General features: G+C 33.1%; 2 protein-coding genes across 2 annotated transcripts; one reads left to right on the top strand and one right to left on the bottom strand.

Moving 5' to 3' along the window:
* Positions 1-5711: 5711 nt before the first annotated feature.
* hgo (homogentisate 1,2-dioxygenase) lies at positions 5712-14351 on the top strand. Its single transcript, XM_068761730.1, has 10 exons — positions 5712-5792; positions 6334-6506; positions 7187-7283; positions 8161-8344; positions 9494-9614; positions 10235-10365; positions 10981-11135; positions 12113-12239; positions 13158-13339; positions 14136-14351. Exons 1-10 carry the CDS (start codon positions 5778-5780, stop codon positions 14268-14270), a joined length of 1320 nt encoding a protein of 439 aa, XP_068617831.1. The 5' UTR covers positions 5712-5777; the 3' UTR covers positions 14271-14351.
* On the bottom strand, positions 14340-15224 carry LOC137918986 (uncharacterized). The gene has a single exon (XM_068761944.1). The coding sequence runs from the start codon at positions 15222-15224 to the stop codon at positions 14340-14342; it is 885 nt and encodes a 294-aa protein (XP_068618045.1).
* Between the last annotated feature and the right edge of the window lie 236 nt (positions 15225-15460).

Genomic DNA, 15460 nt, shown 5'->3' with positions numbered 1-15460 from the left:
ATTCGTGGCTTGGCTTGATACGAGTTAAATTGAGATTTTTTGAAATGTAATCTGTTTTGCGAGCCTTTCTTAGCTTTAGCGTTTTAAAGCTAATTTTAATGGTTTCGTTATGTTTTGTTTTTCAAAATAGTTTTTGGAATGACGATACGTGCGAGGATTGTTGTTAACAGGTGGGATATGTGTTGCAATATTTGGTAAAGATATTTAGAAGTATTTCTAAAAAGCTTATGCATTTTCCTTTTTAAGAGAGCAAAACTATAAGCGTTAGAATTTCCAAAAATAAATTCTCCTTATGTTACTCGTTAAAAATACATTAAATTGAATTCATGTTTTGGAAAAAAAAATTAACTTTTTTATTATAAAAGTGAATGTAAATAGTTTTGCTCACAAGGGAAACGTCGTCTTGTATGGTCTCAAAGTTAATCATTGTTTTCTTTTAAATTTACGACAATTGTTTCCCGTGCAAAAAAAATGTTGACAAAATAACTTCGTTTCGTCGTATCTGTGTATTATCGGGCTGATGTAAGGGCCATGTGATATTAATGTATATTTAGAATAGGTTATAGGAAATCGAGTGTGCCTCAGAAACTGGAACTTTCGATGTGTTTTCTTTTGCGGCTATTTATCTAATGCATAATACCCAGAGATCGTATATACACAACCACATTACATTTGTTGGGCTTATAAATTATAGAACGGTTTTAATAAACTTCTGACTAATTAATCGATAATGATTAATTGTAGCTGAGCACAAGCAGATATATTTTGTGGATCGCATCCAAAGATCATTTCGAAACAGAAGTGATCTCCACAATTAGCCAACCCGTAAACTATGGTAAATATGCATAAATATACGATCTCTAATAATAACGCTTAATATTTTTTATTACCATGCTACACTTTTGTGTGTTTTTTGTAAATTATTTTTTACAGTATATGGTTGTATGTATGTACTTAATTGTATTAATACTTTCAATTATTTTTAAACACATCAATGCTGATATAAATGACTAATTTTGAATGTTATTTATTCATTGGTTTGTGATTTCAGTGATAACATATACACGGTTCCTTATTTCCAGCAGCTCTCTGAGGTACTTTAAAAAAAAGCTAGAAGGAATTTTATTTTGCGAAAAGAAATTATTAATTATTACCAGTGATTATTTTTTTTAATTAATTTACTCAAATGAAATTATTTGATATTATAACCAAAAATATATTTAAAGAGTTTTTGTAATATATACAATAGTATTATGTATATTTTTATTTATAACTTTGTGATGCTTTTGTATCGTGTTTAGGCGTCAGTGATTTTTGATACAAGATTTCCCATAAATCAACGTTAAACCAAAATCAGATGATAGGACAGCTAGTAGCTTACCACAGATAATTTATTTAAAAATTATTATTATAACTTATAAAAAGTTATAATAATAATATTTTGTACATGGTCTGACTTGTGTTATTTTATTTGAATCACGGCTTTGCAGAATAATTTTTTGTATATACAAATCTAATGTTCTAATATTATAAAAACGGAAAAAAGTATAAAAATGCAGAAAATCAACTTCCGTTTTTGTACGTAAAACATGTTTGCCTGTCTCCCCTATCACTGGATTTCGGTTTGACGTTGATTTATGGGACATCCTGAAGAGTAAGTTGTTTAAGCATAATCTTGTCGACGGTTGTTAGCTTTCATTGTTTACGTTCGTTCAATTGTCCTCGAAATTGATAATTTTGTATGGTTTACAAAATGAATTGCTACATTTAAATATATAAATAATCAACGTAGAAAATAAAAATATGTTTGAGGTTTACATTATACAAGCTTAATAAACTGAATGGTCAGCAAAAATGTTTTAAAAAAATGTAATATTACAGATTATCCAAAGGCTATGTTTATTTGTTTCTTGCCTGTATTTTGTCTAATGTGTATGTGAAATAAAATAAGTACCTTGTTTACATTTTGTAGTTTGCGAAGTATTAATAGGAACAATAATAAATGTTAATAATGTATGTTAGAGGCAATCTTTTTCAACGTTATCGTCGACAAATTTACATGATTGAGAATGTTTCGAGCGACTTGTATGGAGATTTTTGTATGGCGTGCCGAACATGGACTGAACCTCGTGTGAATTTCGTCGCGTAGTTTTGTATATTCCAACCTGTCACATTGTATATTTCATGTAGATGTTACTCGCGTCGGTTTTACGGAGGACTGTACTCAAATATGTTTCCATAATCAAATATATGAACTTCACAAATGCTTTATGTTTTTAATTTAACTTTAATACCATTCTAGATATTGACATATGATCGCAGAAAAGAGGAGAAGAGCCCACATCACAGTCAATTATGCTTTTGTAATTAGAACAACTACTTACGTTTGTTCATTCATTCTTAAATTAATTACACGATAAATCAGTGACATTACATGGAAGTTAATTGTATCGTAAACAATTGCCCACCAGAGTTATAAATTTTATGAAACCTAATATTCCGTATCCGGTTCATTCAATTTTTAAATTTGGCCGAAAGCATGATTTTTCAACAATTTTATTTACTTTTTAACACGCAACTTAATATTTTATCTATTATTTATGAAGTTGCAGGGACATACATTTTATGGAGTCAAATAGCGGCATGAGTCGCCACTCGTTTCCCACATGCCCATTGCGTATACACGTATAAGTGATATCCGCGTATTAATTAAAGATAATTTAAACTGTTTCCAACAACTTTCACTCCGTACCCCATAGCCGTATAGATCTAGTAAACATACTGAACTCTCATACTCTTAATAAATAACTAATTTTATAAATCAAAGATCAGACGTCATCTGTGCCGTTTATTTTGAAAATTGTATAAGTCCCTTTTTAAAAAAAATTGAGATGATGGCTACACTGAATACAGTTGAACGGTATCTTTTCATTTTTTAAATATCTCGACTTAATAACAAAGGCTTATGCCACTTTCAAAATAAACTAATTATTTGTACATGATGGAAACTATTATCAAATCGCATAATTTATGCAATTATCCATTCCATAACTAGAAAGAGATAATAATGCTTTGCTTCGTCAAACCAAGTAATTCCACATGAATGGAATCAAACTTACGCATTACTTCAGTCTATTATTGTACAACAATTATAAAAAGCTTCTAAAACGATATATGTAAAATTTAGAGTTAAAAAAATACTTATACGATTTTACCCATGAGGAACGTTACCATGTATTGCGTATATATACATGGTGTTTTATACGTTGTGGTTTCTACATGTATTATTTAATTCTATAGGATATACATTTTTAAAAGGTATATTAAGAATTTAATAATATAAAAAAAATTAGTTATTTCACCACATTGTGCAACTGTTAAAGACAGTAAATAAATAAGTAATAATACAGAATGTTTAAAACCAGTTTATTTATCATACTCGTCGATTGTAAGGCCCAGATGTGTGACAACCAGTTCTGAATGGAATAAAATGTCGCATAAACAAGATTCCAATATCTCATTTATATCTACGATTATTAGTAAATATTTTAAGCTCTTATTAGAATTAGCAATTCTATCATATATAGTGATTATTCAAAAGGATAATTTTATTTGCAATTACTATCTTTTTCTCACAACGCATACACAGACTTATCGATATTTCTGTTAAAAATAGATATATACATAAACAACACTTGTTAAATATATAGCAATAAATGAGTACGATGTTTACCTACAAGTACAATTGTCAATTTATAAGAATTCAATTATTACGTATTAAAAATTTAATGAATATATTATTATTGGCCTACACATCAATAATATTTAAATAATTATTCAATACCTGCATGAGTCGGCAAAATTTAAATGCGACTTGATTTTGAAAAGGTTAAAATTGTTAAAATCTGAACTAAAAAAGTTATCATCTTTTGTATCATCTTAGCACAACATTTTTAGAATATTTTGTAACCTATTTTCTCCAATAAATAACCGAGCGTATTACGAGTTTGTTTAGATAAACAACATTACTAACAAGACATTTCTTCTTGTGTTTCAAAATTATTTACACAATTCTACAACTGTGAATAAAAAATTGTATATCGAAGGAGTTTTTTGATATTGTTTTTCGTTGGCATTTGCAGAGTCTCCAGATATTAGGTAGACAAAAGCTAAAGAGGTTTAGACTAAACCTCATTGTACTATTTAACTTTGTTATTTTAACTGTATTAGAAAAGGTAGGATGTTTGTGTTTTGGTTTCGCGTCTTGTTATTATTAGAAAAAATAGTTGTCACGACTAGCACATCAAAATTACGAATGAGTTTTTTGGGCCTCCATTTTTTCAAAAATCCGTTCCATACTTGATTTTGAATTAAAGATCTACAATACTTCAAAAATTAAATTAAAAATACCATAACATTTGTGAAATTGAAACTTTATGGGTTAGGTAAATTCCTATATCCATAGTTTTACCGTGCGGGTGCCGTATCCATCGCATTGTAGGAAGAGGAGCCCCATTTGGTGCTCTCTGGCGACCCACCTATGTTTAGGGAGGCCTAATAATGCATTAGTGTTACTCTCACTAACCTGACTACTCTACCTACCTAATCAAAATTTAATTACTACATTTGTAGACCGTTCCAGAAATCAACTAATGTTCGCTCTTGACCAGTGGCGTACCTAGGGGGGGCGGTGGGTGCGGAGCACTTACCTTGGGGCGGCATTTTTTAAATTTACTTATAGTTGTAAAAAGCAACATATTCATTTCATATTTATTTTCTTTCTTGAATAATAAATTAAAATTCTGTTACCAACATTGTGATTTTGTTAAGAATTTTTTTAACAATTTCAATCAGTGTCGGTAGTTGCGAAAGAAGCTTCTCAAAATTGAAGTTGATAAAAAATTATCTTCGTTCTACAATGAGTTAATTAAGACCAAAAACTCTTGCAATATTGCCAGTAGAACAAGAAATTACAAATAATTTTAATTTTGAGAGCATTATACACGATTTTTCTAGTATGAAGGCTAGAAAGAAGAGTAGATATTATATAAATATGTTTACGAGTGCATACACATATGTCTAAAAAAATTTACTCTGTGTATTAATTAAAATTGATTAAATAACTTAATAATTTATTTATGTGTATTAATTTATAAAAAAAACACTATTTGATTGACTTAAAATAGAAGGGGCGGCAAACTGGAGATCGCCCCGGGCGGCAAAAGTTCTTGGTACACCACTGCTCTTGACACACCTAAATCCTTCAGTTAGTAACATAGAGAGCGAAATAATTGAACATCTTGCTCCGTAAAATCGATGCGAGTCATTACTTATTTTTCTGGGTCTAGAAACTGCCAATCTCTTAGGTTACTTCGGCGGAAACTCCTTGCAGTACCTTTGCATGAGCTATCATTCGAGTTTGGGCTCAATCATTTATTATCCAATTAATAATAGATTTTGATACTGAATTATATGTTGCGTGTAATATCTTATATAAAAAAAGATCAATAAAAACTTTTTAATTCACCAGTAATTAAAAAATTAAAACATATCTTTAAGTAAACGATAATTTGTTTAATTGGACAATAATACAAGGCTTTTAATTAAAACAATTTCATGAATAAATTGAGTTATAGAAATTATTTAAAGAACCAAACTGGCTTATCGAGAACATAAACAAACTGGACGCATTAGCATACACGCAGGCATTCGAGATTTTCTTAGTTTCCTTCATCACCTCACGAAGTCTAGTTGTGTCGATCAATCAATAATAAATCATGTCGGATTTGAAAGTAAGTATACGTTTCATATTTTTGTTTTAACTTATGAAGTAAATAACATACATGTTTTGCATCGTTATCGTAAAGTATTTATTTGTACAATTATAACTTTATTTATTTTGCTGACGATAGATAAAAACATTGAGGATCTGTGTTTTGTTTGACGAAATACTATCAAAAGATTTATATGATGATCATTTTATCTTCTATATTTAAAAAATGTTTTATTTTCGATATACGATCGTTAATTAAAATAAATGACACATGAAAATAAAAAAAATTAAATTGAAAAAGACAAGAAGTGCGGTAAATTCTTGTGCTGCAAATTCTAGCGTCGCCAATCATGATATAATAAATTGCCCATATTATATAAAACTAACCAGACACTTTTGATAAATTCTGTTCATTAACGGCTATTACTATTTTCTCAACATGGTCAAAGTTTTCGATTTTGAATTTATAATTTCTTGAAGTGTTTATTAGTTTTATATTTTGTGATTTACGTATTTCAACCAAGAATATTTGTAATAAAAACTTTTTGCGATGTTCGCAGTATCTCTCCGGGTTCGGATCGGAGTTTAGTTCGGAAGATCCTCGAAGACCAGGTGCCCTCCCAGAGGGCCAAAACTCTCCTCAGAAATGTCCATATGGACTCTATGCTGAACAGTTATCAGGATCAGCGTTCACCGCTCCAAGACACGACAACAAACGTTCTTGGCTCTACAGGTAACAAATAACTTGCAACGTAAACAACAAGTTTATACGTATATGCCTGTATATACATATTACTATATATATTGACGTTTGTTTTGAAATCCGGGTAGGGAGTGTTTTAAGTTTATTGCATAACAATTAATATTATTAAAATCTATTCACTCGTTCGAATGATGAAGAATATTTCATTTAATATTCATTTCGAATTGAAAAGAGCGTCGAACGTTTAGCAAAGAACAATATTCGGGTATTATTATTTATAAAATAATTAAAAATAAGTAAGAACAACGGTCGAAAAATATTAAAATCTATTCATTTCAAACGCAGGACATTCACCGCTTGACGTAGACCTCCCCATAGATTTCCGATATAATCGGCTTCACAAGGTCTGTCTACCTGTGGGTGAACATCCTACGCTGGTCTCCACTTCAGAACCTTACGCTCCCAACGGCCATCCATTTTGTGCAATACGTGGCTTGCCCACTGTTACTTCAACATGCAAAGCCACTGAACTGTGTAATGTCCTTATTGAAACCCCAAGGATAATCCAGTCCGTAGGTCGTAGAGCGTCTGAGAGCATGTCAATGAGGCCTAGAGTGAAAGCGCAGCGTGCATATCCTGGTCTGTAACCTCAATCCCAGAACTTGATAACTCCTCAACTGAATTCGTATTTAAATTTCATCGCATTTCAGGATCCGTCCGTCTGTTGTTCACCAGCCTTTCAAAAGAAGTAATGTCGCTAAATATCTTACGCACAAATGGGATGAGGAGGAACCTGATCCTAATCAGGTGAGTTTAATTACTTTTTAAATTACGCGTTGGCGCATAAATGTTTATTAAACATTACATGGTTATTTTTAATCTTTATTATCTTTGTAGATTTTTTTCTTATATTAGTTATACGAAAATTTACTACATATTATACTCGTAGTAAATAAATGTCTAAAAATGTTTATTTTTTAATTCTTTTGTTACAAAAATAAAATGAACGAATGGAACTTCTCGTTATTGTCAATTTAAAAATTCGAACATATAAATACAAAAGATCAAACTTAAATACGACTTTAGTTTGCGAAAATTAAATTCCTTATCTGGAATCTTAAATAACTAGTTCTGGTATTTTGAGAGTAGAGATGTTCTATATCCTTACAGAAAATAAATATTGTTTTACAAAGTAAACTGACGGCTTTTCCAATTCCGGATGTTCCAGACGGAATATGTATCGATATAATTACAAAGCTATTTATTCACCCGCGGGAATAATACCATGAAGAGTTCCGAAGCGGTGCAACAGTCAGTGCAGTCGCATAGCGTTTTAAATTGCACGCCTTTTGTTTGTCGAAGTGGTGTGCCGGTTGCGGCGACGTTCTTTAAGGCGAATCGCATATTAAACAAGACACTTGTTCAGATTACATGAAGCGTCCGCCAAGGCGATCTAAGAGCTTTGCGGTCTCCATTAGGTGAAACTGTGGTATGTAGCGGCCCCAGCCGAAGCTTCCCAGGGAGCTCTCGAGTTTGGCTATCTTAACAGAGGTTTTAGGCTATATGTCCTGTGCCGTTGAATCCGCGGAATCTGCAAATGCCACTTGTGCAGCAGTGCAGGTTAAAAAAAATCGTAGTGTGGCGACTTAAGTATTATCTGTATACTTAAATGTTTGCTCCGTAGTCGCGTTGGCGACCATTCGATATCCCACCAGCGGAGCAGAAGGTGGATTTCGTGGCCGGTCTCCACACGATCTGTGGCGCTGGTGACCCACGCTCGCGTCACGGCATTGCAATACATATCTACCTTTGTAACACATCCATGGACAAGAGTGCATTTTACAGCAGCGATGGAGACTTCCTGATAGGTATGTTAATGTATCATGCATTTAAGTAAATAATACAATACTGATTTATATAGAAAATTAATAAATAATTATTAATTTTTTAATTCCACCTATGTACTTACTCATCACGATATCTAGTAGAACCATAATGTTTAGAGACTTGAAATTCGATAGGATAATTTCTTTGACTGATTAGAGGTCTGCTAAAATCGGACTTAACAAAATTTTATCTGGAAGGAAGTTAAAGTGGCGTTAATTGGGTTCACAAAGCGGGTGATGGACCACTAGTAAAATTCTCTGCCCTTATTTATTTTTTTAATAGTACTGATGTATAAACTGTTGAAATAATCAATGATAATCCAGCTATAAGTCTTGAAGGTTTAGAAAATTTAAAATCTGTAATTTAATATTTAGAAGTTTTCACTTTTGATACTAAGTCTACGTATCCCAATCGGGTAATGAAAATAATAGCAACTTCCAACCTAAAATGCGGTCTTAACTAAGTACTATCAGAGCTAAATAATGAACTAAATTGGGAAATATGAGCTAAAGAAATAGTGACCTTCCGTTATAATTTATTTACGTCTCGCATAAATAAGTACCAAGTAAGAAAAGGACCAAAATATAGCTACTTCCGCTATGTAGCAGTAGTTGTGCAATAAAGTGCACCGCCCGCCAGCCCGCCAGCCCGCCAGCCCGCTGATAAATGCGCATGCGGTAAACAATGTGAACTCCACTACCACCGTTAAATTACTCGACACGTGTTTCATCCCTCCACGGGGCATCCTCAGTAATGTTACACTGATTAGTGCCAAACACCGAGTGGACACCGAGTGGTGGAGTTGGTGGGCGGTGCACTTTATTGCACGACTACTGCTACATAGCGGAAGTAGCTATATATAGGTCCTTTTCTTACTTAGGATGTACTTCAGCAAAGTAACGCCTGAATCTATTAGATATTTAAATAAGTGCCATCAATTATTATTTTTATGATCTATCAGTAATAAAATAGAGACACTAACTTCGAATACGATACTAAATCATCGTCATCGTCATCATTATTTCAGGGGTAGGATGTTTGCTACTTAACATAGTTCGAAAATCTACCTATATCCAGCGTCACACAGTATTCTCATATAGATAATTAGATATCTTAATTTTTTTACACAGTGCCTCAACAAGGAACATTGAAGATCACCACAGAATTTGGTATCATGACGGTAGCACCGAATGAGATTGCTGTGATACAATTAGGAATGAGATTTGCCGTTGCTGTGGAAGGACCGACGCGGTAAATAACATGTATATATAGAATAAAATAGAACATTTCAAAATAAACACCCAATCAAATCTGATAGCCCGACGGTCCAGACCATCGCGACATTTGGAGCTTCTGGTGTGGCAATTCCTCCTCCTTGCGATAATTTCCTAATGCTGCGAGCGGTGACCTGAATCTTATTAATATATAGATGTTACAATGTTCTTTTATCTGTTCCGGTTCTCCACGATGTGTACTACCTCAGAAATACTAGTGTGGAGAGCTGAGTTAGCTAAACCAGCTCTTAGGTCTATGCCACACTAAAAGGGTGACAATGAATTTTTGGATGATGTCTTTGAGAAACTTGAAGATCCTAAACGTTTGCCCACGGAGCTTCGTGTTTTTGTCCATCTTCAATGCTATGAATATAGATTTAGACTTGTTCGCTGTTCATGCTTAGTGATTTCCGCCATCACGATAATAAAATGCGAAGATGTATTTACGATCTGCATCCTGCGAGTGTGGCACAACCAAAATTAATTTTATTACAAGACGTGTAAAACATATTAATGTTCTATAAATATAAATGTCAGTTTAGCCATGATTTTTGATCAATTAATGTACCTGTAAGTTTTCACTTTAATTACTTCCAGAGGATACATTCTGGAAGTGTTCGATGGACATTTCAAACTGCCCGACTTAGGGCCAATAGGTGCGAACGGCTTAGCCAACCCTCGGGATTTCCTTACGCCGGTAGCTTGTTACCACGATGAAGATATACCAGGTACGTAGAGAAAATTAAACTCTTAATATCTTGATATAAATTACTCTTAAATTTTACTTAAAAATATTAGATGCTATAAAAGACATTTTAACTATCGATTAAGAATTTATAAATATAAAAAACTATTACAAATTAATAATTAAATAAATGATTGATTTACTTTTTGTTTCTTATAATAATTGTACAAGCTTGTAAAGCGAAGTGGTTGTTTTATTATTAGAATGATTATGAACTAAATTTTATGACAGACTATTTTCCAAATTTATCTGGGGTGTAGTGCTACCGAAACTACTGTACCGCTTATTGGGAAAGTGCGGCGAGGAGGGGCCAAAAAAATATGATAGCTTGCAACGATGCCCAAGTGGCATTTACATATTCCTCAGATTCGAGAGGACAGAGCGCAGATAGCCTAAAACCTCTTTTTAGTTAGTAAAGTTCTAGAGCTCCTTGGGGAAACTCAGCTCAGGTCGATACTAATTATAATGGATGGAATTCGATGGCCGTGAGCGTTTGACAGTTGACTGCAACTGAAATGAAATGAAGCGACTTCTAAGTTGTGGTACAACGTCTTCGGTGACATGTTTATACGTTTGTTATAAAAACTGTTTGATGCAGGATTCAAAATGATCAGCAAATACCAAGGCGCTCTATTCGAAGCGACACAGAATCATTCGCCTTTCGATGTAGTGGCGTGGCATGGAAACTACGTGCCCTATAAATATGACTTGAGCAGATTCATGGTTATCAACTCCGTTTCATTCGATCATTGCGTAAGTATTTACTAAACATTTAGTATCATATCTATATCATATATTTTGTTGTCTGTCAGTATATTTGTCATATGCTCTACATTGCATGTTTTATTTAATTTTTTTATTTTGTCACCTTCATTTCTCTAGGCTGTCTATTGCTGAATTTACGCCTGCTCCATATATTTTCAATAAAACTTATTGCTAGGGGCTTGTACTTAGCCTCGTTTGACGATATTAACAAGTTCGTCTGCCTGCTGTGGGTTGATATCCCACATTGCGCTTTTGGATCCATGGTCTTCACTCCGGAAACTAAAAAAGAGCCCCAAAGGCCTTCCATTTTGCCCGCTATTTGGCATGTCTACTACCGCTATAACTCTTGATCTCCTCATTTTTCGCGTCAGATCTCGTAGAGAAATCCTGAGCCTTGTTGTGTTGTGTTATGTTACGTTTGTAATTTATTCATTTACCTCTTTCCTAGTTTCTTACTATTTTTTTTAATTATTACTGTCGTTATGCCTTACGCATTAACAATAACAACACGATTAAAAATATGAATTGGACTAACTAACCTAACCTAAAATTGATTTTCTGATAAAAATTTTGTGCAACATAACCAACCACGATTGGCGCAATAAATTATTGTTTGTGTCGCCAATACTAGACGATTAAGTGTTGTGTACTGGAAATTTTAATGTGATCTATGGAAACTTGTTTACATTTGCAAGCAAGACTCTTGGGTTGATGTTTTTGTTTTCATTGCGTCTTAGTCAACAACAATATAAACAAATGTGTTTATGAATATTTACTTACATGTTTGTGGTATACGTGTATATATGTATGTTTATATCATTTATTCTATATTCCGCATATTATGTGAATGTTGTAACTATTTGCACTTTCTAAAATTTTTCTTCTTACTCCTACACTCACGAGTTGACACGTAGAGAATGTTGTTAAAGTGTAAAAAATAAAATAACTTTTTCCGATTTATGCAGGATCCGTCAATATTCACTGTCTTGACATGCCCCTCCACGAAGCCGGGTGTCGCGATCGCTGACTTCGTTATTTTCCCGCCGAGATGGTCGGTACAAGAGAACACATTTAGACCTCCGTATTATCACCGTAAGTTAATATAATGTTTATTGCTTGATATTTTTATGAATTAAATAAATCATATTATAAATCATACATCAGCCAAAGCCAAACTTATAATTAAATATACAGGAAATACAATTTTATAGCCATAATGATATTTTTAGTATGTCAAAGTTTTTATTCAAAAATTTATATGCCAAAATTAATAATAATCAAATATCACAAATTTATTAAATTATTACACGAGGCGTTTACATTTAACAACGTAAAATAAACCTCCCCCGCTTCTGATGACATCATCATGGGCTAAACCACTTTATCCGAAAAACAAGCCTGCCTTCGGTGGCTCCTTCCGAGCATTCAAAATCTCTCGAGATCCAAGCCGTGTGCCGACGTATTTGTTTTCTTGAACGAAACTTAGATTTAGCAACACAAAGCCTAAATCGGCTAGCAGCGTAACTTCAATTACATATAATGCATATGTGTAAAATAATGTTAAGTCATCAACATAATTAAAAATATTTTATTTGAATTATTGGAATTTTTATATACTATATGTATGTATGAACAGAAGTTATTTATTTTCTATTCATATGTTTCGTAAATAGTTAAACTATTTACGAAACTTGTTTTCTTAGGTTAACTTGTTATTTTTTTTCATGTGGCGCGTTCTGATACTCATTATTTTGTAAAAAAAAACTTTCGATGATATTATTCTCGCAGATATAAAAATGGATATGTAACTGACAAATACTTGTATTCCATAAAGGCATTCCATATGGAACCGTCATGGGTTTTAATTCACAAAACAGTCTTTTATTTCATTTAAGATAAAGACTCTTTCCCTTTTTGTCTTTTTTATAAGGTCTCAATACCTACACCACTAAATAAGACCGTGACAATCCGTCACATAAAATAATCTCATAAAGATATTTGAATTCATAGGTAATTGCATGAGCGAGTTCATGGGGCTGATCTTGGGTTCGTACGAGGCCAAGGAGGACGGCTTCCTCGCAGGCGGAGCGTCGCTACACTCCATGATGACTCCGCACGGACCTGACGCGCAGTGTTTCAACGTCGCCTCCAAAGAGACACTAGCGCCGCGGAAAATCGCTGTTGGCACTCAAGTGAGATCATCTTAACATCTTTTATTTCCAAACATACAGGCTGATTGATTAAAGGTCCAAAGCTTTAACGGAGTGAATGCTGGAAGTCATTGTTAACTAATAGACAGTGAGGTTATTTGTTTTAAATATATTTATTTACCATTATCGTTACAAATAGTCATGTATTTATTATAAGTCATTTCAGATTTACTAGTATTATTATGCTTTGGAATATTAGTAAAGGCTTAGGTATATAAACCTTAGTTATATTGCCTATAATATGCCTACATAATCCAAATAATAAGACGAAGATATTCCAGATAGTGAAAATACACCTTAATGCGAATTCACTAAATTTGTATTTAAACGAATTTTTAAATGTGCAAAAATAATTTTCTGAAGTTGAACTACCAATGTTGGCGATGTTGTCAGTCTAAAGAAAGTTTACTTATCTTTAATGTTGCCAAAATTGAGATAATGAACAATTACAAAAATATTTTAACGTAAATATTTAATTAATAAGTGCAAATATTACAATTGACAAAACAACGCAAAGGCTATTAATATTATAGTGTGCGCGATAATGGTCATCGCCTGATATAATGATCGTTGAGAAGAAAACTCAACTGACAAAACGCAAGTGTGATTATTTGAGAACAGACAGCTTGACGTTTCTCTACCTCCCCCGTCCTGCCGCTGTATACCCCACATACCCCAGTAGGTGACTAGCACTTGCACAAATACTTTACAAATATAATGACAGACAATCTAAATGTCACAAATAATATTTTTTATTAAACTTTTATGTTGTTTACAGGCGTTTATGTTTGAATCTTCATTGAGCTTGGCAATCACAAAATGGGGACTCAAAACATCGCAGAAACTGGACGCGAAATACTACGAATGTTGGCAGAATCTGCCTAAACTTTTCTCTGATAAAATAAATGTCTAAATTTTATTATTGTAGATATGTATAATTTTGTAACCATGAATAAATGTTAAGACAATTTCAATTAATGTATTATATTTTAAATAAAGCTTGTATAATTAAAATTATAGTCATATACCTTATTTCTATTATACACCGATCACATCCATTGTACCTTAAAGAATTCTGTGCATAAGCTTGAAGTAAACCGCATTCAACCTTTTTCTTTGAAATCGATGAATCCCTTGATATTCTGATCATAAAGCAATTCATTCCCGATGTAACTTTTAACGAAGGGCCTTTAGCTTGCAAGGCATCAATTGTTGTATTTTGAACTGTAACTGTATTAACAACAGTGTTGTTCGAATTTATCAAAGTTTTCGTAATATTTACTGTTGTAACAATATTAGTGTTTCTATGTTCAATATTAGGTTGTCTTTCAGTCTCCCAGATGAAACTCGATATTAACTTGCAATCAATTCTAGTTTCTTCATATTCACCATTGTCTTTATTAACGCCTAATTTACATATCTCGCCTGGACTGCCTCTGTATTCTGTATGAGAATTATAATGATCATGATTAGATGACATCCTGCCTAAGTTATACAATGCTAATCCAGTGAGGAGATTATCAAATCTACTTCCAGAGTCTCTGTATTCATAAACGTATTGTGGTGGACTAGAATGATACACCGGATGATTAACTGACCCATAACTTATGTATTGGGGTGGATTGTAATGATAATGGTGATGAAGTTCAGTTGTGTGAGTATAGCTTGTATGCTTAGAGTTGTACGTTTGACTTCTTTGTGCGTACGTGTTCCCGGACAGTCCAGTAGAATGAGGATAGCTGTGTGTGTGTTTAGATCCAGCGCCGGAAAACCCATGTGATGTAGGGTAGTGCCCGTATCCACCTGAACGTCTCGCGTATACGGAACAAATTATTATAAAGATAATCGGAAGTACGCGAGTCGACATGTTGTCGCTGCGAATAACTGAACTGAACTAAATTCGTAGCGTGATCAGACACTTTAATTTTGTCCCTCTAGCACTAGCAATCCCATTATATGTCGTCATTAACAGGTGTGGTGCGTTAACTTCGGGGGTTGACCTATTCATGATATTTGTTCAGGCAATACATTGTACATGTTTTATATTGTCTGCCTTATACCTTGTTATACTTTTATATTTTATTTATAATTCTGTTAAACTTG

This window comes from Battus philenor, unplaced genomic scaffold (genome assembly GCF_028537555.1).
Source record: "Battus philenor isolate CCGP_79_NKW_IND1 unplaced genomic scaffold, ilBatPhil1.0.hap1 SCAF_15, whole genome shotgun sequence".
NCBI lineage: Eukaryota > Metazoa > Arthropoda > Insecta > Lepidoptera > Papilionidae > Battus > Battus philenor.
Note: the sequence above shows the minus strand (reverse complement) of the source record. Positions and strands in the feature narration are given on the sequence as shown.